This window comes from Heterocephalus glaber, unplaced genomic scaffold (assembly GCF_053883595.1).
Source record: "Heterocephalus glaber isolate CG9 unplaced genomic scaffold, H.glaber_assembly_v1.0 deba00001698, whole genome shotgun sequence".
NCBI classification, from domain to species: Eukaryota; Metazoa; Chordata; class Mammalia; order Rodentia; family Bathyergidae; genus Heterocephalus; species Heterocephalus glaber.
In genome coordinates, this window is record NW_028258419.1 from 622,504 (window position 1) to 646,611 (window position 24,108).

At 38.6% G+C, this 24,108-nt stretch overlaps 1 protein-coding gene across 14 annotated transcripts in view; it reads left to right on the plus strand.

The window, feature by feature from the left end:
* Wdfy3 (WD repeat and FYVE domain containing 3) overlaps positions 1 to 24,108 on the plus strand; it is a 304,615-nt gene that overhangs the window by 209,372 nt on the left and 71,135 nt on the right. For 9 of the 14 annotated variants that reach the window (XM_087199311.1, XM_087199312.1, XM_087199309.1 and 6 more), the window contains 7 exons: positions 20 to 154; positions 1,687 to 1,914; positions 4,051 to 4,284; positions 6,935 to 7,034; positions 8,098 to 8,258; positions 9,139 to 9,368; positions 10,343 to 10,452. In XM_087199311.1, the coding sequence (XP_087055437.1) occupies positions 20 to 154; positions 1,687 to 1,914; positions 4,051 to 4,284; positions 6,935 to 7,034; positions 8,098 to 8,258; positions 9,139 to 9,368; positions 10,343 to 10,452 (1,198 nt within the window). The remainder of the gene's footprint in view (positions 1 to 19; positions 155 to 1,686; positions 1,915 to 4,050; positions 4,285 to 6,934; positions 7,035 to 8,097; positions 8,259 to 9,138; positions 9,369 to 10,342; positions 10,453 to 24,108) is intronic. The other 5 variants (XM_087199315.1, XM_087199319.1, XM_087199321.1 and 2 more) reach the window with 3 other exon arrangements.

Genomic DNA, 24,108 nt, shown 5'->3' on the forward strand with positions numbered 1-24,108 from the left:
ATCCCTTTGGCCTCCGCAGTTTGATTTGGATTCCATCTGGACGTTTATCTTTGGTGTCCCCGCCTCCAGCGGAACCGTGGTCTCTTCCATCCACAATGTGTGCACAGAGGCTGCTTTTTTGTTGCTGGGCATGCTCCGTAGCATGCTGAATTCGGTAAGCAGAGGTGTCCGCTTAGTGTCAGCCTGCCTGTGACTTTGCTTGCTTGTTGATTTGAGTAGAGGAATCTGCTGATGGTTTACCATTGCTCTTTATTTGCTGCAAGGTCTCTGTTTCCTCCACTCTGCTTTACCATCTGCGATGGAAGAACGTAGCATGTGGTTGTTAGGATACAGACTCTGGAACCCGGGTCCCACCTCTGGTACTTCACACATGCTAGTCGCTGTGTGCCTCAGTTTCCACAGCTTAAAGGGCTGGTGGTAACAGAGGATTTCATGAAGTAGAATACAAATAAAGTACTTGAAAGAGAGCCTGGCATGTAGTGAGTGCTTCATTGTACTGATATTACTAATGTGATGAGATAAAGATTATGATGAATGCATGTGCATAACAAAGATTTATTTTATGTTATGACAGTAATATACTGCTTGAACTCTAAAAGTTACTCTCCTTTAGAGATTAAAAATGTCAACAGTACAAGTTTTTATTTTCTGCTTTTTTTCTGATTATTTCTAAATTGGAAATGAACAATTGAACAGAATGTATGTATATTCCTATCTGTTGCACAGGACAGTGACTTAAGATTTCTTAAATTATATGACCCTGACAAATCTAATTTACACAAAACTGTTGTTAGGCCATCTAAGAACAAAATGTTCTCCTTAAATGGATTAATGTAGAATGCTTGGGGATTCTTATTTTAGTGCCTGTTGATAAATACAAACCATTCTAAGTTAATGAAAAAGCCAATTTCTGGACAGGTATCAGAAAATACACATTATTCATATATATACATATATAGAGAGAGAGAGACAGAGACAGAGAGAGAGAGAGAGATCTATCTATACACACACACGTGCGCGCGCGCGCACACACACACACACACACACACAGATTACTTTTGTTTTGGTACCGGGGATCGAACTCAGGACCTTGTGCTTGCGAGGCAGGCAGCGGAACTCTTTTGTTTTTGTTTTGAGACAGGGTCTCACTTTGTAGCCCAGGCTGGCCTCAAATTCACAGCGACCCTCTACCTTAGCTTCCTGAGGACTGGCATTACAGGAGTGCACCACTACACTGGGCAATTTCTTATCATCATTTTTGTTGTGATCCAATACTTAAGAGTACTATGCCTACTACTGTATGTGTGATAGTGAAAGGCTCAGGAGGACAAAGTGATTCCCATCTTTTCCTTCACTCCTGGCTCTTTGGCATGATGCACATGGGGTGGCATTGGTAGTAACACAGCCAGAGCTAGGCTCTGCACTCTTCCTGTTGACAGTGACAAATAGTCAAAGCCCTTGACATCGTTAGTGGAGTTCTCCAGTGCACACACAGACATCCTCCCAGTTTCCAGGGCTTTGCTTGTTTACATGCATTTGCACATGTCTTTGCTTACGTTTGTGGTTTATAGAGTCCTGGACCACTGACACATCCAGTTCTGGACGAGCAGTGAGCAGTGGGTGTTTTAAAGTAATTTTTAAGGTGTCCAGTTCTGTAATGTCTTTCTGCTCTCGTCTGTGTGCCAGCCGTGGCAGTCAGAAGAAGAGGGGTCTTGGCTGCGAGAATACCCAGTGACCCTGATGCAGTTCTTCCGCTATCTGTACCACAACGTGCCTGACCTCGCCTCCATGTGGATGAGCCCAGATTTCCTGTGCGCCTTGGCCGCGACCGTCTTCCCCTTCAACATCCGCCCTTACTCAGAGATGGTAGGAAAGGGGAGGAAAGTGGCAAAACTGGAGCTAGTCTGTGCAATGGTTAGCAGATACTTTTTTGCCAATCTTTTAAGTTTCTGACCAAGTTAGTTTAATAACTTCATAGACCACCTTTTATGTGATTGCCTTGTGTTCCTAAGCACCCTGCAACTTCCTCCTGTTTTCACCTAAAAGAACAGAGAACCCTTCTCCTTGTTTTCCTGTATTCTTGTGAGTTCCTTGTTAGTCATTCCCCTCTCCAACTTGTGGTTGATTTGTGTCTTACTTGACGTGATGATAGTTATAAATGGTATAAAAAAGTTATAAATGATGATAGTTATAAATGCTATTCTCAGCCAACAGAACTCTAGTTAGACCAATTTTTTCCTTTTTATTTCAAAAAGTAGGCATTTGCTGAATTTAATGTTTACAAATGAAATACAGAGTTGACTATTTTTTTCCTAGTAATTGAAGTTTTACTTTTTAAAAAACATGTTAACAAATATTAAATGTTGTAACTGCATTGTGAACATTATAACAAATATAAAACACAAAAAGTCAACATTAATGTTAATATCTTATGCCTCATTTAGATTTAGATATTGAGTGTTTTATATTTTATAGAAAGAAACCTTCAAAATTTCGCCAGTGCTGGGCTGGGGATTTAGCTCAGTGGTTCCACTGCCTGCCTCGCAAGTGCAAGGTCCCAAGTTTGATCCCCAGTACCAAAAAAAAATTTCACCAGGGCTTTCATTGTATGTACTGTTATTCCTCACCAAAATCTTTAGTGAAATTTAAAAAGCTGGTATTGAGTTGAATATTTTAAAGCATGGCCATTTTGAATTAACTTTCAAAATTTCAGAGCACAGAAGATACTTGAGTAGAGTATCCAAGAATATATTTTAACATGGGCCGATTTTGTTTATAATTATGGCAGAAATACCTTTAAGATAGAAAAAAACAAACCAAAAAACCCCATGTAAATATAAAAGGTGTCTTGGGTCAAGTTATTTCTTGGTACAAATAATATACCATGGCAATCAATTTTTCAATCATACTCACAAAAGCACTAAAAAATTGCACTTTATAATTGTTGAACAGTGCATTTATGTGGTGAAAGAAGATACAGAAGATACAAGAAAACTTACAGAAACAAAGTTTCAAACTATTCCAACTCCTAAAGTAAGAGATAGTACCTCTTAGTTCTTCTGCCCAGCTTTTCTTATTTTGCTTAACGTTTTTCTTATTTTGTACTAATTTAATAAAGAATTATTAGAATATAGGGCCGGGGATTTAGCTTAGTGGTTCTGCCACCTGCCTCGCAAGCACAAGGTCCTGAGTTCGATCCCCAGTACCAAAAAAAAAGAATTATTAGAATATAATCACATAAAGTATAGATACTTCTTTTGTTCTTCGAAACAGGCCCCCAACATAGTTATTTCTGCATAGTACTTCAGAATTTCATGATGTTTCCTCTTCTGTCATGTTCTGGAAGGCCTGGAATAAATTACCTTTTTCTTACTTTTCTCCATGTATAAAGGTAAAATTGTCATTCTAAAACTGTAGGGAGTTTTAGGAGATAGGCAGGTATACTAAAACACATGACCTTAGCACTCTCATTTGTTGATAATTTTAGAACCCTTATTTTTGGTAAAAATGTGACTCCATGATATTTAAATATCTCATCAACATCTTATAATTTGTCTTCTAGACTGTTTTTCTCTCTCACTCAAAATTGGCAATAGTTTCGTTGCTTTGTGTGTTCACTTGGCCTTTTTTCTCCCACAAAGAAAATGTATCAGGCCTTAGGTATTAGCATTATGCCAAGTTTTTATCTAAGATGTGACTGACTTTTCAGAGGGTACATTTCACATATGAAAAAGTAGTCATCCTTGTGCTATTATTTCATTTAAGGGCTGTTATCCACAAGATATCTGTAATTCCACAAAAAGCAGGTACATGGTTTGTGGTCAGTCAGAGGGGCTGTATGTATGTATGTATGTATGTATGTAACTGACATATGGTGCTGTGTACCACCGTGGAAGCCCACACTCAAGCACAGCAGAGTGAAATAATGTGCCAAATGGCTTGGTAGGAAGTAAATCATGAAGGAAGTTGCTGTGCTGCTGTTTTATTTTTTGGAAACACACAGTGAAAGTGTCACAGTGAGTCTCATGTGATTCCCCTTGATCTTGATAGGTGACTGATCTTGATGATGAAGTTGGATCTCCTGCGGAAGAGTTTAAAGCCTTTGCCGCAGACACGGGGATGAACAGGAGCCAGTCGGAGTACTGCAATGTGGGCACCAAGACCTATCTGACCAACCACCCCGCTAAAAAGTTTGTTTTTGACTTCATGCGGGTCTTAATAATAGACAACCTCTGTCTCACCCCCGCCAGCAAGCAGACGCCATTGATCGATCTTTTGTTGGAGGTAAAGACAAACACATTTCCATTTTGTCTGCATTGCTTTTGTAATGAGACCATTAATAAGCAAGCTCTGGATCAAACACCAGATTTCTAGTTCTGAGTTCTGTAAGGACAGAATATAGCATGGGCTATGGAGCATTTCAATTCTCCCATGTGCTTTAGACTGTATCAATGTGTTCTTCCCTTTCTCTTACACACTTCCCTAATTCAGTCATTTTACCATCCTTTCTCTAAGAATTGGAAGACTTTTCTGGAAAGGATTAAATAACTATTTTAGACTTTGGGCCTTGTAGTTTGGGTCATACCTCTTGATCCACACCTGTATAGTATGAGAGCAGCCATAGCCCATGCCAAAGGACAGATTAGGGCTGTGCATGAAATGTGATACACAGAGCTGGGCACAGACTGGATTCTGCTCATGGGCGGTCATGTGCCAGGCCCTTCACGGGACATGGATTACTCCCAGCAGCCTTGACCCCTCACCTCGGGCTCACTTCCTCAACCCCTCCCTCATCATTGCCAGGCGTTTTGCTGCTACCACCTGTGCAGCTGCAGGCAGGAAGCACTGCATGCTGCAAGGCCCAGTGTGCACCTGGTGAATGTCCAAGCAGCCAGCTTCTGGGTCACGTCCCCATCCTCCTGGGAAGTGACCTCAGCCAGTGATGTGTCAAGGAAATGATAGCGGCTCTACCCCTGAAGCGCCTCACTGCTGGTCTAGAAATTAGCCATTTGTGAAAACCATTTAACAATGTTCATCTGGAACAGTCTCCAGAGAAAACAAACGGTCCAAGAGAGGGAATCCAGTACATAAACGCTTTCCTGTAGATTCCAGTGGCAGTGGCTATGAACAGGGGCACTGGTCCCTGAGGAGTGGAGGAGACTGCAGAGATAGCTGCTTCTCAGGAGCCCGCTGCTCTCCACAGGGACATCCCAGTCGGAGTGCCCTGTGCTCCCCCTAGTGGCTGATGTGGTTACTTGTTCATGTGAACATTAAAACCACAGGTGTGATTTTACTCATGTGAAAAAGTCGTTTAATCAATTAAAGGAAGTCACTAATGTAGTTTAGGACCCAGGCATGCTAAGCATTTTAGCCAGGATCACAATATTCAATATTGGCAGGAAAACAATCCATGTGGGAGAGTTCAAAATCATGCCCAGGTGAGCTTGTCCTCTTCGGAGTCTGTGAAAAGCTCTAAGAGAAATGCTCAGTATTGAAGTGTGCAGGGAAAAATGAGTAGCATTCTATGAAAACTGAAATGGTAATCAGAGAACGACAGGACCACGTTCAGAAAGGATGTGTGCAAGAAAGCATAACTGAAGCTAAACATAAAATACACATTTAGGAAAGGTATGCAGTGAGTGGATATATCTACCGATAGCATTTTTCAAACTTAAAAGTACTTAATAAATAATCTTTTAAAATCTAAAACAGTCTCTATCTCTCTGCCCGCCTCCCTCTCCCCCACCCCAGTTCTGGGGTTTGAACGCGGGACCTCATACACACTAGGCAAGCACTCTGCTACTGAACTACACCTCTGGCCCTTTTTATTTTGAGACAGAGTCGCACTCAGTTGCCTAGGCAGGCTTTGAACATGTAGTCCTCCTGCCTCAGCCTTCTGAGTGCCCGGGACTATGTGCATGTGCCTCCGCACCCGGCAAGATCTCTTTTAAAACAAGAACATTATGACCATTTGTTGACTTGTTCCATATCCAGCTTCTGTCAGAAGCCGTGCTAAAACTGCTGTCATTTGAGGATGATGAAAGGATCTGTCCCTGCCATCCCTGTGCTCCCTGGGCACTGTCCCTCACCAGGTTTGATACTTGAACTTTAGACAGTTAGTTGTCTTCCCACAGAACTGAGAGAAGCTCTCAGAGGATATCACTTAACTTCATGCCCTAAGCTTTTATGCAAGATAATTTTTAAAGCCATCTTGTTCCTTATAAAGCTGTTACCAAAGATAGCACCTCTAGGGCTGCTGGCTGTCTTCTGAGAGCATTCCTCTTAGGCAAAGGAAATCCTTGCTGGTAATCTGATGTGCTTCTTTTGTAGGTCATCCAAAGCTTTATAAACCACATTTGGTTTCTGCTTTGATACCTGTGAAGCTTGAAGCTGAATTATGTGCTCAGTGAATTGTGTCATGAATACTTGCCATCCCTTTGACATCTCTCGATTACCCTATTTTTTTTTTCTTTTTTGGTACCGGGGATCGAACTTGGGTCCTTGTGCTTGTGAAGCAAGCAGCGAAACCACTGAGCTAAATCCCCGGCTTGATTACCATATTCTTGAGCTTTGTATATATTTAAATGTCCTTCTGATTTTATCTGTGTTTTATTATAAACTGCCAGATCTCTTGTGGAAGTGAAGTATAGATTATCAAATATTTATTAAATGCTTACAAAGTTTAGAATAGTGTTTTTGAAAGAGTGGATTCAAAGTAGATGTTTCAATTCTACTTTAATTTTTTTTTAAGTTCTATGGCCAGAAAGATAAAAGAAGGATTATAACCATATATGCCATCTTTTGTGTCAGATTTTTAAAAATTTGCCATTAGGAGTTTTTTCATCTTTTTGATACATTTCATAGTATAAATATCGTTAAGCCCCTACCTCTGTGTAGTTAATTCTGTCTCTAATTTTAATTTTTATTGATTTAGGCTTCCCCTGAAAGATCTACAAGAACTCAACAAAAAGAATTTCAGACTTACATTTTGGATGGTGTGATGGACCACCTACTTGCAGCTGATGTGTTATTGGGTAATTCTGTTTCATTTTTATAGTATAAAGGGCTGGTCCAGAAATAAGGTCGAAAGACATCAGAATATGTTTCTGTAATATGTTGGTATCCAGTTACAATAAAAATGCAGAACTTGATACAATTACAATAGACCCATTGTTTACGATAAGCAAAATTAGAATTCTTAAGAGAAAGAAAAGTAATGGTTTAGTTTATGTACTGCTCTACATTCCCAGTGATAATATGAATCATAGAACCTCTATACTATTGAATTAAAATTTTCTTCCAAAGTAAATTTGCCAGGGAATCTTTGACATTTCATTTTCTTAACATGTAACTGTGTACCCCCAAAACCAAGTGTCAAGTCATACTTTTGTACCTGTTCATCATTAGTTGAGATCATCCATACCACATAAAGATAAAAGAGTTTCGCATAACGTAACAAGACAAAATAATAATAAACATGTTCTGTGGAATCTGCAGGATTTCTGCGGAGGAGGGGGGCTCAGAGGGAGTATTCTGTGGAGAAGACAGGGGTGGGGATTATCTTGAAGCAGCATGTGTTTAGCCACATTTAAAGAAAGAACACTAGGGTGGCCTTAGAGACAGATCACAGGGGGGCCACAGATCCCCTGATTGTCACAATTTTCCTAAAGCTCTCTTCTGCCTGTCTTAATTCGTTGCTATTAAAGATATACCCCAAAATAGAGAGTTACATTTGATGGGTTATCATCTACTCTGTGTAAACTGACTTAGTTTTTCTCCTCCATGGAGTTGGCCCACCACTGGCAGCTGAGTTGAAGCACTCTTTGCTTGTCACAGATGGTCTTTAGGCATTCGAGACCTCATGGATATCTTGATCCATCACATTTTTATCTGGGTAAAACTGTTTCTTGCGGTAATTATTCTGATTTGTGGCCATACACATCATTTTCCTAAAATAGTACATAAGTGCTTGATTGTGGTCATATTTCCTCAGTGCTATAGAGACAATCACTTTTCTTTAGCCTGATGTCTTTGAGAATCTGGTCTCGTGCTAGTAGTTGTCAATTTTCTTAGACTTCTTTTCCTCCTGGAATTTAGGGGAAGATGCATCTCTGCCTATTACCAGCGGAGGAAGCTACCAGGTATTGGTGAACAATGTGTTTTATTTCACACAACGTGTGGTGGACAAGCTTTGGCAAGGCATGTTCAACAAAGAATCTAAACTTCTTATAGATTTTATAATTCAACTAATTGCACAGGTAATCCATTGTCTCTATTAGTTGTAGAGTACATGTTTTCCTTCTGAAAAATTTTGCCTATGATGTCAACATTATTGGAAATAATTGTAACTAATGGGATAATGAATGTTAACATTAATATAAAGCTAAGCTTATCAAAAGTGAATGAAAGTATTCTTATAACCCTTCCTCTTACCAGTAGCCTGGTGCAGTGTGTCCCTGGTGAAGTTGCCTCTCTCTTCCAGGCTGTCTGTCTCTTCTGCCCTCCCCACTGCTGTTCTCCTTTGCCTACCAGCTTAAACACCTTACATTCATGCAGTCAGTATGCAAAGGCTACCAAGCATGGCGAGTAGGCATTGAAGAGATGCTCTCTCGTCATTGAGGCTGTACCATGTCCATGTGACCCATGTGCCTTTGAAGATGTGCTTTGTTTCTTGTGCATGTTTGGCTGAAGGTGTTGGCCTGGCTTGGCGCCGGTAATTAATCGTGCCCACTGCATCCTATAGAGAAGGAAACACTGGCCAATAATTCCAGTAATTGTTCTGATTTGTACCCATAAACATCATTTTCCTTGAATAGTATGTAAGCACTTGTGGTTGGTGGATTGTGCCTGTACGCTGTGCACAGGTGCAGAAGTTCCCTCCTGTCCCCCAGGCTCTTCTCAGAGACGTATTTACAGCTAACTCAGAGAGAGCTTCTTAACAAGGAGATACAACTAGAACATCAAAATAAAACATTGTGAACTCTATAATAGCAAGAACTCAGTGGTATTTAACTTAACACCCCCAGTACTTAGCATGGCATGTGGTACATAACAGCTAATCAGAGTTCATATCTGAATGATATACAAGCCTTTCCTTTTTGTCTGTTTTGCTAAAAATGTGTCTTTCAATGTCTTTAGTCAAAGAGAAGATCACAAGGGCTGTCGCTGGACGCAGTTTATCACTGCCTCAACAGGACCATCTTGTACCAGTTCTCGCGAGCTCACAAGACTGTCCCTCAGCAAGTAGCACTCCTGGATTCACTCAGGGTCCTGACTGTCAACCGGAACTTGATCTTGGGACCTGGGAATCATGACCAGGAATTCATCAGCTGTCTTGCTCACTGCTTGATTAATCTACATGCTGGAAGGTAATTGTTGAGGCTCAGTTTGCCATGTTAAGTTCCTCTTTCATATTATTCCACCAGAATTCTTTAACTTTTTTGGTAATAACATTCCACTTTCCCTTTTTTCTCCTCTTCTTAATACTTTATGCAAATGGAAAAGGACAAGTATTACATTTATTTGTAATGGAAAAAAAGTATTTTTTTCCTTTAATTTACTTTTTCTCATTTTAAATTTTTCCATAATCATATGTCCCATATAATTTAAAAAAGGAAGTATGCTTTCAAAGCAAATAAAGTACACACTGTTAGAGCTAAGAAATGTAAAAAGAAAAGCTCAGTGTAATGTTATGGGTTAAAGGGGTGAAATTCGTATTTTCTTTGGATTGCTTTGACATAGTTCTGTAGTGCATGTTGGGGTCCAGTCCCTGAGTTAGGGACTGGGATAAATGTAACATAGACCTTGTGGCAGCCCTCTCTGAGGAGGAAAACAGACACCTAGGGCCCATCACCCCTTGGGTGCTGTGGTAGCACATGACAGGGGCCTGTTAGATGGAGTTGCAGGTGGGGACAAGTGCTGAAGAAAGAGCTGTCAGGGAGATTGCCCAGAGGACAGAAGGAGGGGGTACATGTGGGAAGCTGCAACTCTGTCACTGCTACTAAGCAGTCTGGAGAGGACCTAGGCATATTGAAATGCCCTAGTTAAATCAACTTTGTGTAATTTCTAGGTAACAATGTTAACAGTAATCCAAAAGCATCTTAAACACAAAGATGATCACTGTGATACTGTAGATTAGTTTAATTGTATTTAGCTAAGTGAACTTGGGAGATAGCCCTTAAAAACGGTATCTTCTTGATAAATTAGTGTTCTCTTTTATGCATCTGCCAAAAATCGAACTCTGGGGAGCCTTTACATGCGTCTGCAGAATGGTTCTGTTTTGTTATAGTTTTTAGCTACAGTTGTTTGCTTTGGATAGTTTAACTTGACTTGAATTTTTCAGCAATGTGGAAGGGTTTGGACTGGAAGCCGAAGCACGCATGACCACGTGGCATATAATGATCCCCTCTGACATCGAGCCAGACGGTAGTTACAGTCAAGATATTAGTGAAGGTAAAGCTGCCTCACTAAGTTTGAGTGTCATTTTATTCATCTCTAGTTTTTAAGATAAATACAAAAATTGGACTTCAAAAACTGCCAACATTAGCAGCTACTCTCCCAGTAGTGCAACTTACACATGCACCAGTGTGCACGTAACATGTCTCCTTGTACAAGATGGTAAAGAGACACGCGCAATCGTGGTGGTGTTTATACTTCCACAAGTAAAAGTGGAGAGAAAACTTGCATTTACTTTAAAGAAAACTGCCTAAATGAATGCCTGATATAAAGCATGTCCACATTACAGGCAGCTAATGCTTGAGATGGGTTATCAGTAATACCATTGTTGCTCGCTCTTATTTTCGTCTTTCACATCTAGTTTTCCCACTGATCTCAAGCTTTGCACATTGAAGTCTTCATGTGGATTGATTTCTTTTTTCCACTTTTGGTGGTTTTAAAGCTGAGATCACTATGGTGTGTTTGTGTTACAGCGATACTCTGTGGTAATTTTGCACATGGTTTTATGCTTGAGAAGTTCAGCACTTAAACTTTTTTTTATTCCATTAAGTTTATTGGTACATTTTATGTATAAAATACAGTTACATTCATCATTAGGATCTTGTACCTTTGCATGATGTATCTTGGTTCTTATTTTTTCGCCTTCCCCTGACATCCCTTCACCCCCTTCACCCTTCCCTATTTCCAAAGACTTTGTTTCCTTTTTTTTTCTTTTCTCAAATTTTTTATTTTCCCTTCTTTCCTTTCCCCTACCCCTCCCACTTGCCCTACTCCTCTAGACCTTTTCTTCCTATTACACAATATCAATTATACATTTTTAAAATTACAATATCAAGATCTAAAAGACATTACCACAGATTTTACAGAATTTAAAAGGATATAGAAAGTATATTATAAAAGTCTTTTTTGAAATAAATTTGACAACTTCTAAGAAGTACCTTGGAAGACAAATTAATGAAACTAATACTGGAGGAAATATAAAATTTGAATAGCACCTATTAAAGAAAGTATATTCCTAGCTTGAAAACCTACCTATATGACAACAGCAGGCTCATATACATTTTAACTGATAAGTTATATCAAACATTTAATGCAGAAAAAAGAAGGAACACTTCTCCCTTCATTTTAGGAAATCAACATTGTGCTAAGCCTAATATTGGATAAAGATAATAGAAGAAAAAAGTATGAACATAGATAGAAATTTGTTTAACAAAACAAACTATTAGAAGTCAGAGCTGGGGCCAGGGATTTAGCTCAGTGGTTCTGGCGCCTGCCTTGCAAGCAAGGACCCAAGTTCGATCCCCGGTACCAAAAAAAAAAAAAGAAAGAAAAGAAGTCACATCTGGCAGTATGTAGAAAGTGGTTTTATTATAGGGATGGCAGTGTCCATTCAGCATTGGAAGATCCATCCCCAAAAGTCATCATTTTAACAGAGGAAAGGAAAAAGTCATATGGTCCTGTCAGTAGTTGGAGAAAAAGTATTGGACTAAATTGTACAGCTGTTCATGGTAAAAGCTATCAGGAGACTAGAAGTAGAACAGAACTGCCTCAACAGATCAAAGACATGTAATCCATACTTCTAGCAAAAACACCTTATATGAATGGAGAAGATACAATGCTTTCTCCCTAAGGTGGGGAACAAGGGCAGATATGCTTACTCTTCATCTGTCCATTAAACTTTGAAAGATAGGCCCAAACCAAAATAGTCTGGCAATAAAATGACACAATTAGCATAGGATTGGCAAGGTAGAAGTAAAATCTTTATGTGTAGATGTAATTATCATCTATAGAGAAAATACTAAGAAATCTCTAGGAGCCGCTAGAACTTGTATTTGAATTTAGAAGGATTAGAAAACACATGGTATATATAAAAATTCAGGTCTATGTATACTTGCTATAAATGAAGAATTGGATATTGAAATTTAAAAGTTATGTAGGAGTACAAAGGACCTAGAAAAGTAAAAAAAGAAAAAAAAAGTGTTGGAAGAAATTTATTACCTAATTTTAAGAATTCCTCTAAATCTACAGTAATCAAGGCAGTGCTGGCATAAGGAAAGATATATAGATCATTGGAATAAAACAGAGAATCTAGAAATAGAACCACACATATATGGTCCACTGAGTTTTGAAAGATTATTTAACATTAACATTTTATAGAACATAAATTCAATTCAAGACCAGAGGAAAAGATAGTGTTTTCAGTAAATGGTACTAGAACACCTGGTATCCATATATAAAAAATTAACCTTAACCCTTTATTTCCATACATGAAAATAACTTGAAAGGTTCTATAAATCTAAATATGAAAGACTAAAACTATAAAAGTTTAAGAAAAATTATAAGGGAAAATGTTCATGAATTTAGCATAGGCAAGAATTTCCTAGGATATAAAAAACATAATGTATAAAAGAAAATAATTGATAAATGAGGTTCCATCAAAATTTAGACCTTTAAATGACATCGTTAACAAAATGAAAAGTAGTCCTTAAACAGACCATATTTACAATGCATATAACCTATGACCAGAATATATGAAGAACTCTTACAGCACATTAATAGACAACCCAATTAAAAAGTAGACACAAGAAGATAATAAATAGCCAGTACAGCACAAGGAAAGGTGTGCAACACTAGAATCAGAAAAATACTAATCAGTACAATAATAAGACTGAATTATATACTCATTAGGGAGATGAAGTTCAAAGTTTTAAAAGAACAAATGTAAGCTTAGGTGTGAACCAATTAGAACTGTCAAATACTGCTAATGTGAATGTAAAACGACAAAACCATTTTGGAAAACAATATAGAAATTTCTTGTATTACTGTTAAGAACCAACAGTCCTGTTCTTAAGTTTTTACTTGAGAGGAATGAAAACACTTGTTCACAATAGATTTGTACATACAAGTTGACTATCGCTTATCTGAAATTCTTGGGACCAGAGTGTTTCAAATTTTCATTTGAAATTCACTTGATCTGCAAAGAGGATAGCTACTCCTGCTTTTTGGGTGGGGGATGGGGTTCCTGTCACATGGAATATTGTTTTCTATCCTTTAACTTTCAGACTGTGAGTTTCTTTTTGAATTAAATGTGTTTCTTGTGTGCAGCATATTGTTGGATCTTTTTGAGCCATTCTGCCAGTTTATTTCTTTTGATTGGTGAGTTGAGACCATTAACATTGAAGATTATAACTCATGCATATTGTTTTATCATTGTCATGACATTTTCTATTTGTTGGATTCTCCCCCTTTGCTTTTAATTTCTTGTCGTGCCCAGTGGATTCATTCTTCTGGGCTTTCTGGGGTTGTGATACTTGTTGACTTTTCTTAGGATACTGTCTAAAATTTTTTGGAGTTCTGGTTTGGTATTCATGAAGTTCCTAAGGTACTCTTTGTCATGAAAGTATCTTATTTCTCCATGAGTTTTGAAAGATAGTTTTGCAGGGTACATCAATCTGGATTGGAGGCTGTTTTCTTTTAGGGCTTGGAATATGTCACTCCAAGCTCTTCTTGCCTTGAGGGTTTGCGTTGAGAAGTCTTCTGTGATTCTGATGGGCTTTTCTTTTTATGTGATTGTTTTATTTTCTCTAACTGTTTATAGAACTTTGTTCTTCTGATGGGTTTCTGGAATCTTAACTATTATATGCCTGTGTGTAGATTGTTTTTGATCATAGCTATTTGGAGTCCTGTATGCCTCACTTATATGTATGTCAAGTTCTTTTTCCCTGCTTGGGAAGTTTTCTGCCATCACTTCTGTGAACAGTTTTTTTATGTCATCTGCATTCTCTCCTGTTTCTTCATTGACTCCAATCAGTCTTATGTCATTCTTTGCATCATCTAGCAGCTGCAATTGATTTCTCATGGTTCCTTACAATTTTAAAGAAATTTTTCTTTTCCTGGTCACTAATTGCAATATTATCTTCTATATCTGAAATTCTGTCCTCACATTGGCTCATTCTGCTGTGTAAACTTTCAGTGGAGTTTTTAATCTCCTGGAAATCTGTTTGCATCTGTTTTATAGATTCCGTTTGTTTCCTATGTTGGGATTCCATAATGTTCCTGAGCTCCTCTATTTTTTTATCTGTGTCTTCTCTAGATTTATTAATCATGTCTTGCACCATGGGCACAATCTCTGTTGTTATCTGAGAAATTATTTCTGATTTCATTTTTTCCAGATCCTCTTTGGTTGCCAGTTCAGGGAGTCCAGGTGGTTGAGTATCACATTGTTCCATCTCATTTCCCTTTGGAGTTGTTTTAGGTGATCTGGAAGTCTGGTTTTGAAACTTGTTTACCTGCCTTCTCATTTCAACGGTGGGGGGTTGGGGCATGCTGCTGCCACCTGCAAGGCTCACCTCCTCTGTGCTTGCAGGGGGCCTTACTTTCATTTTTATTCATTCATTTAAGGACTAATTTATTCTCTGTTCTTTGATGCAAATTTCTTGAACCACAGACTGAAGCTTACCTGAAGATGCAGTTTTTCCCCTGCATGGAACTGACAATTGAGAACATTGGTTCCCAGAGTCAAGTCCTTAGACAAGTACCATTAGCAGCATTTGGTAGCTTGGTAGAAACACAGATTCCCCGGCCCCACTGAGATCTACTAAATCAGAAGTTCCTAGAGTGGGCAGTTAGCAGTGGGTTGCGACAAGCCCTGCTGCTGATTCTGATGCCTGCTGAAGACTGAATCATCTAGAGGAGGAGTCAGAACAATTAGAACAGGATCCTAAGGATGACTGAATTTAATGGTAAAAATCTTCTTAAAATATTTAGTTTCTGTTGACACTTTAAATATTACATTTAAAGGCCTGTCAAGCCCTAAAAGAAAACAACCTCCCACTCAGTTTGATGTACCATACAAAATTATCTTTCAGATTTGATGAAGATATAAGACACTTCCCTGATAAAGAACACCTGAAGAAATTAATGACCAACAAACCTGCATTCCAAAATGTTTTGAAGGATATTCTTAGAAATAGACAATAAAGACAAAAATTACATGAACCCCAGTAGAATGAACCCATAAGGCAAGGGAAGCAATTTAACAGAGGAGAAAAAAGGGAACCAATAACAAGAAAATAATATGACAAGGATAAATCAGTATAGATCAGTTATAACCATCAGTGTAAATGGCCTCAATTCACCAATCAAAAGAAACAGATTGGCATAATGGATCAAGAAAAAAGACCCAACCAGGCATGGTGGAGCATGTCTGTAATCCCAGCACTTGGGAGGCTGAGGCAGAACGATCACTGAGTTAAAGGCCAGCCTAGGCTATATAGTGAGTTGAGGCAGCCTGAACTCCCTAGTGAGACCCTGTCTAAAAAGAAAAGAAAAGAAACAAACTCCAACAATATGCTGAATACAAGAAAGACATTTAACTCCAAAAGAAATTCATAGACCAAACAGCAAATAATAGAAAACAATACTTCATGCAGAAAAAAGCAGGGATAGCTATTCTATTTGTTGACAAAGTGAATTTCAAGCCAAGACTGATCAGAAGAGACAGAGGTCACTACCTACTTGTTAAGGGAACAATCCAAGCAGAAGAGTTAATAATCATAAATATATATGCACCAAATACAAACATACCCAACTATATAAAAGAAACATTAATAGACATATAAAATCAAATAAGCACTAATACAGTTGTAATGGGGGAACCCCAGTACCCCACTATCACAATGAGACAGAAAAATCAACAAATAACAGCTGTACCAAACTTTTTTTTTTGGTATCAGGAATCGAACTCAGGACCTTGCCCTTGCCAGGCAGGTGCAGCACCACTGAGCTAAATCTCCAGCCCCAAACCAAACCTTTGAACAAATGGACTTACTAGATATCTGTAGAATGTTCATCCCACACTAACAGAATACACATTCTTCTCAGCTGCACACAGAACTTTCTCCAAAATAGACAATACACTCGCTCACAGAACATGCTTAAGTAAATGCAGAGGAATTGAAATTACCTTATGCATATTATCAGACTATAGTTCAATGAAAGTGGGAATCATGGCAAAAAAAAAAAAGCCCCACAAAAACTGCATAAACACATGGAAATTAAATAACATCCTCCTGAACAACCAGTGGGTCACAGATGAAATTAAAGATGAAATTAGTTTCTACTCTCTATGATAATGCCAGTACAGCATATCAGAACTTATGGGATACACTGAAAGCAGTTCTGCAAAGGAAATTTATACCAGTGAATTCCCACATCAGAAAAACAGAGTGAACCTCAAGCTTCTAGAAAAAGAAGACCCAGTTAAATATAAAGCACATACAAAGGAAGAAATTATAAAGATCAAAGCAGAAATTAATACAGTTGAGACTAAGAAAACAATACAAAGAATCCATGAATGGAAGAGTTAGTTCTTTGAAAGATTTAATAAAATACACAAATCCTTATGCGATCTTATCAAAAAACAAAAAAAAACCCAGATCCATGCAACTAGGAATGAAAAGGGTAAAATCACAATGGATTCTGCAGAAATCCAGAAAATAATCAATATCTACTTCAAGAACCTGTACTCTTAATAGGATGGAAAATACAGAAGAAATAAATTCCTTGACACATATGAATTACCAAAACTGAATCAAGAAGATATAAAAATTATAAATAACCCAGTATCAGTAAATGAAATTTAAGAAGTAATTTTAAAACTACCAACAAAGAAAACCTCAGGTCCTGACAGATTCACTGTTGAATTCTAGAAGAAATTTAGGGAAAACCTAATGCCACTGCTCCTCAAAATCTTTAATGAAATTGAAAGGGAAGCAATGCTTCCAAAGTCATTCCCAGAAGCAAGCATTACCCTGATACCAAAACCAGAGAAGGATCCAGCCAGAAAAAGAACTATAGGCCAGTCTCCTTATAAACCTAGATGCAAAAATCCTCAATATGATACTGGCAAACAGTATGAAGCAAATCATCAAGAAGAATATCAACCATGGCCAAGTAGGATTTGTCCCAAGAATGAACACATACATACACAAATCATTAAATGTAATACATCACATTAACAGAACTAAGGACAAAAACCATGTGACAGTCTCAGTAGACACAGCAAAGGCATTTTACAAAGTCCCAACATTCATTCATGATAAAAATTCTACAGAAAATTGGAATTAAAGAGCTTTATTTCAATCTGATAAAAGCCATCTATGACAAACCAACCACCAACATCACACTAAATGGACAAAAACTGAAAGCTTTCACTCTGAAATCAGGAACAAGAGAAGGATGCCCACTACCACTGCTCCTGTTCAATATAGTTCTGGAAACAGCCAGAGCAATTAGACAAGAGAAAGAAATATGGATAGGAAAGGAAAAAGTTAAATTATCATTATTTCCAATGACATGATACTCTATACAGAAGACCTCCAAAACTCCACCAGAAGACTCCTATATTTAATAACCAAATTCAGTAGCATAGCTGGATACAAAATCAACACTCAAAAATCAATAGCATTCTTGTATACCAACAACAAACTCACTGAGAGAAAAATTAGGGATACCACACCTTTCATAATAGCAAAAAATTTCCCCCAAAAATGAAATACTTAGGAATCAGTCTAACAAAGGAAGTGAAAAACCTTTATATTGAAATCTATAATACTCTGAAAAAGGAGCTCAAAGAGGGTATTAGAGAATGGCCATACTTCCAAAATTGTTATACAAATTTAATGAAATCCCAATCAGAATACCAATAGAATAACTCATAATACTAGAGAAAACAATCCTAAAATTCATATGGAACCAGAAGAGACCTAGAATAGCAAAAGCAATTCTGGGGAACAAAGGCAAAGCAGGGGTCATCACAATCCCTGACTTGAAATTATACTACAAAACCACCATTAAAAAAAGACCTGAAGATCAAGAGAAAAATATAGAAGATCCAGAAACAACTGCAAACACTTGCAGTCACCTTATCTTTGACAAAGGTGCCAAATACCTTCACTAAAAGAAAGCCTCTTTAAATTAATGGTGCTAGAGAGGCCCCCTATTCCATCAGTGAGTGCATGCAGATCCCGGGGAGCAGCTCTGTGGCCCAGATCTGCACAGCTGCAGGTGGGTCCCAGTGGGGGGTCCCTGGCACCCCCAGAAGCTCCTGCACACCCACCCAGGCTGGGCCCCACCCAGAGAGGCGCTGCATAGGCACACGGGCTTTAGCCTGAGGCCCGCCATTCCAGCCCTAGGTGCGCTCAGATCCTGGGGAGCCACTGTGTGGCCCAGACAGGCGAGGCTGAAGGCAGAACCCAGCTGGGGGTCTGCCCCCACACCAGAGGCTCCTGCACACCCAACCAAGCTAGGGCCCCCCAAGAAAGGACCTGCATGGGCACAGAGGCTTCAGCCAGAGGCCTGCCATACCTTTGGCCACAGCCAGGGACCTACCTGGAGAAGAGCTGTACAGGCACATATAGTACCCAGAGCCTAGCCCAGTACCATTGATAAGTGCAAGGAGACCCTAGATAAATCCTGTGCTGACAGTAGGAACTAGGGTGCACAGCCCCCAACCAAAGGCCCTCCCAGACAACAGCTACATAAGGTCCCCAGCGAGAGGCACAGCTAGATTCCACCCCAAGTGTGCACAGGCTCCAGCCAGAAGCCCACCCAGACAACAGGTCAGCTCAGGGATTCAGAAGGCCACCACTCTGAACCCAGGAATTGGTGTGGTGAGCAGCAGAGTAAAGGCTGCTCAGTGGCTTGCTGAGAACTCAAGACCACTGGGTGAACAAAAAGTCACCTCAACAAAGACACATCAGGCTGCATCTGTTGAAATTGTAAGACAGGTAAATAAGTCTCAAAAGCAGATTTCCACATCACCTAAGACAACCCCAAAGGGAAATGAGATGGAACAATCTGATACTCAACCACCTGGACTCTCTGAACTGGCAACAAAAGAGGATCTGGAAAAAGTGAAATCAGAAATAATTTCTCAGATAACAACAGAGATTGTGCCCATAGTACAAGACATGATTATAAATCTAGAGAGGACACAGATAAAAAAAATAGAGGAGCTGAGGAACATGATGGAATTCCAACATAGGAAACAAATGGAATCCATAAAACAGATGCAAACAGATTTCCAGGAGATTAAAAACTCCATTGAAAGTTTACACAGCAGAATGAGCCAATGCGAGGATAGAATTTCAGATATAGAAGACAGAAGTGCAATTAGTGACCAGGAAAAGAAACATTTCTTAAAAATAGTAAGGGACCACAAGAAATTAATCCAACAGCTGCTAGGCCATGCAAAGAAGAATAACATAAGACTGATTGGAGTCAATGAAGAAACAGGAGAGAGTGCAGATGACATAATACACTGTTCACAGAAGTGATGGCAGAAAACTTCCCAAGCAGGGGAAAAGAACTTGACATAGAGATAACTGAGGCATATAGGACTCCAACTAGCTGTGATTAAAAAAAAAAATCTACACATAGGCATATGATAGCTAAGATTCCAGAAACCCAACAGAAGAAAAAATTCTATAAGCAGTTAGAGAAAAGAAACAAATCACATACAAAGGAAAGCACATCGGAATCACAGAAGACTTCTCAACGCAAACCCTCAAGGCAAGAAGAGCTTGGAGTGACATATTTCAACCCCTAAGGGAAAACAGCCTCCAACCCAGTTTGATGTAACCTACAAAACTATCTTTCAAAATTGATGGAGAAATAAGATACTTTCATGACAAAGAGCACCTTAGGAACATCATGAATACCAAACCATCATTCAAAAAATTTTAAACAGTAACCTAAGAAAAGACAACAAGGATCACAACCCCAGGAAGCCCAGCAGAATGAATCCATCAGGCATGACAAGAAGTTAAAGCAAAGGGGGAGAATCCAACAAAAAGAAAAAATCATGACAATGACAAGTCAATACATATCAGTTTTAACCACCAATGGTCTCAATCCACCAATCAAAAGAAATAGACTGGCAGAATGGGTCAAGAAACAAGATTCAACAATATGCTGCATACAAGAAAGACACTTCATTCTAAAGGAAACTCATAGACTGAAAGTGAAAGGATGGAAAACAATACTCCATGCAACAGCAACCTGAAAAAAAGCAGGAGTAGCTATCCTCTTTGGAGATCAAAGGGATTTCAAACCAACACTGATTAAGAGAGACAAAGAAGGACACTACAACTTGTAAAGGGAACAATCCAAGAGGAAGAGATGACAATCATCAATATATATGTACCAAACCCTAGTGTACCCAACTATAGAAAACAAATACAAATGGACATGAAAAATCATATAAGCACTAATACAATAGTAGTGGGGAACCTCAATACCCCACTGTCACAAACAGATAGATCAACCTGACAAAAAATAAGCAACGAAATACTAGAACTTAATCAAACTCTTGAACAAATGAACTTAACAGATATTTGCATAGTGTTCTACCCCACAAAATCAGAATACACGTTCTTTTCATCTGCACATGGGTTGTTCTCTAAAATAGACCACATACTCGCTCATAAAACATGTTTAAGTAAGTTCAAAGGAATTGAAGTTATCCCCTGTATGTTATCAGACCATAGTGCGATGAAATTGGAGATCAATAGCAAACAAAACCACAAGAATTTCATAAGCAAATGGAAACTGCACACCACACTTCTGAATAACCAATGAGTCACAAAGGAAATTAAAGAAGAAATCAGACAGTTCCTACAATAAATGACAATGCCAGTACAACATATCGGAACCTATGGGACACAGGGAAAGCAGTGTTATGAGGGAAATGCATAGCAATAAATGGTCATATTAGGAACACAGCGCAAGCTCAATTACACAACCTGATACTGAACCTCAAGCTTCTAGAAAAAGAGCAGGACAACCCCAAAGCTCATACAAAGGAGGAAATTATAAAGATCGGGGCAGAAATCAATGCAATGGAGACTAAGAGAACAATACAAAAAATCAATGAGATCAAGAGTTGGTTCTTTGAAAGAATAAACAAAATTGACAAACCCTTAGCCAACCTTATCAAAAAAAAAGGATAGGAAATGCCCAAATCCATGCAATTAGGAATGAAAAGGGTGAAATTACAATGGACCTAGCAGAAACCCAGAGGATCATCAATACGTACTTTAAGAAATTATACACCAAAAAGATGGAAAATACAGAAGAAATGGACAGATTCCTAGATATGTGTGAATTACCAAAGTTGAACAAAGACGACCTAAAAATTCTAAATGACCCTATATCAATCAATGAAATTGAAAATGTAATTAAAAACTTATCAACTAAGAAAAGCCTGGGTCCTGATGGCTGCACTGCTGAATTCTATAAGACATTTAGAGAGGAACTACTGCCACTGCTGTTTAAATTGTTCAATGAAATTGAAAGGGAAGCAGTACTCCTGAATTCATTCCTGGAAGCAAGGATCACCTTGATCCCCAAAGCAGAGAAAGACTCAACCAAAAGAGAGAACTATAGGCCAATCTCACTAATGAACATAGATGCAAAAATCCTTAATAAGATACTGGCAAACAGAATGCAGAAGATCATCAAGAAGATCATACACCCTGACCAAGTGGTTCAACATATGCAAATCAATGAATGTAATACACTATATTAATAGAGCCAAGGACAAAAACCATAAGCTCATCTCAATACATGCAAAAAAGCATTTCATAAAATCCAACATGAAGTAATGATAAAAGCCCTACAAAAAATTGGAATAGATGTTCTCTACCTCAGTCTGATCAAAGCCATCTATGAAAAACCAACAACCAGTATCATACTAAATGGTCAAAAATTGAAATCCTTCACGCTAAAATCAGGAACAAGACAAGGATGTCCACTATCACCACTCCTGTTCAACATAGTTTTGGAAACTTTAGCCACCGCAATTAGACAAGAGAAAGAAATAAAAGGAATAAAGATAGGAAATGAAGAAGTGAAATTGTCATTATTTGCAGATGACATGATACTCTATATAGAAGACTCTAAGAACTCCACCAAAAGTCTTCTAGACTTAATAACCAAATTCAGTAAAGTAGATGGATACAAGGTAAACACACAAAAACTTTTCTGTACACAAAAAACATAGTCACTGAGAGAGAAATGGGGCAATAAATTCCTTTCACAATAGCATCCAAAAAATTGAAATACCTAGGAATCAACGTAACAAGAAATCAAATAGCTGGGGATTTAGCTCAGTGGTGCTGCCTGCTTCACAAGTGCAAAGTCCCCAGTTCAATCCCCAGTACCAAAAAACAAAAACAAGACTCAGAAATCAAAGACCTCTACTCTTAAAAATTATAGCACTCTGAGAAAAGATATTAAAGAGGGTATTAGAAAATGGAAAGACATCCCTTGCTCCTGGGTAGGAAGAACCAACATAGTGAAAATGGCCGTAATTCCAGAACTGCTATATAGATTCAGTGCAATCCCAATTGAAATACCAGCAGCATACTTCTCAGACCTTGAGAAAACAATCCAAAAATTCATTTGGAAGAAGAAGAGACCTAGAATAGCAAAAGTAATACTAGGCAATAAAGACATGGTGGGGGTATCACAATCCCTAACTTGAAACTATACTACAAAGCCACTGTGATAAAAACAGCACAGTACTGGCAAAGAAACAGACCTGAGGACCAGTGGAACAGATTAGATGCAGAAACAACTCCAGACACACTCAGCCATCTCATCTTCGATAAAGGAGCCAAACACCGTCACTGGAGGAAAGATAGCCTCTTTAATAAATGGTGCTGGAAAAATTGGGCTTCAACTTGCCAAAGATTAAAACTAGACCTATATCTCTCACCATGCACTAAACTAAAATTGAATTGGATTAAAGTTCTAAATATTAAAAACAGAAACACTAAACCAGCTGGAGGTTAGGTAGACCTCTTAAAGCCATGGTGTAGAAAAAGATTTTATGAACAAAACCTCAGTTGCCCGTGAACTAGCACAGACAGTCAACAAGTGAGATCTCACTAGAAAACTTCTGCACAGCAAGAGGAACCACCAACAGTGTAAAGAGACAGCCTACAAGGGGCTAGGAATTTAGCTCAGTGGTTATGCTGTCTGCCTTGCAAGTGCAAGGTCCTGAGTTCGATCTCCGGTACCCCCCCCCAAAAAAAACAAGTGATAACCCACAATGTGGGAAAAAATTTTCACCAGCTGTCCCTCAGACAAAGGTCTACCACTTAGAATATATAAAGAACTTTAAAAAATCAGACCTCCCAAATTTAAAGACCCAATTGAAAAATGGGCATCTGAAATGAACAAACATTACTCAAAGAAGTAGAAATAGTAAATAGACGTATGAAAAAATGTTCAACATCACTGGTCATTCAAGAGATGCAAATGAAAACATCGCTGATATTCCACCTCACCCCAGAAAGAATGGCTGCTATCATAAAATCAACCATAAAATCAAAATGCTGGCAGGTCTGTGGGGAAAGAGGAACCTTGCTCCACTGCTGGTGGGGGTGTCGACTGGTGCAACCACTGTGGAAATCAGTATGGAGATACCCCAGAGAACTAGGACTGGAAGTCCCATTTGACCCCACTATTCCACTGCTGGGGATCTTCCCCAAAGAATTAAAAGAATCATACCACAGTGATATATGTGCACCCATGTTCATAGCAGCACAGTTTGTAATAGCTAAAACTTGGAAGCAGCCCAAATGC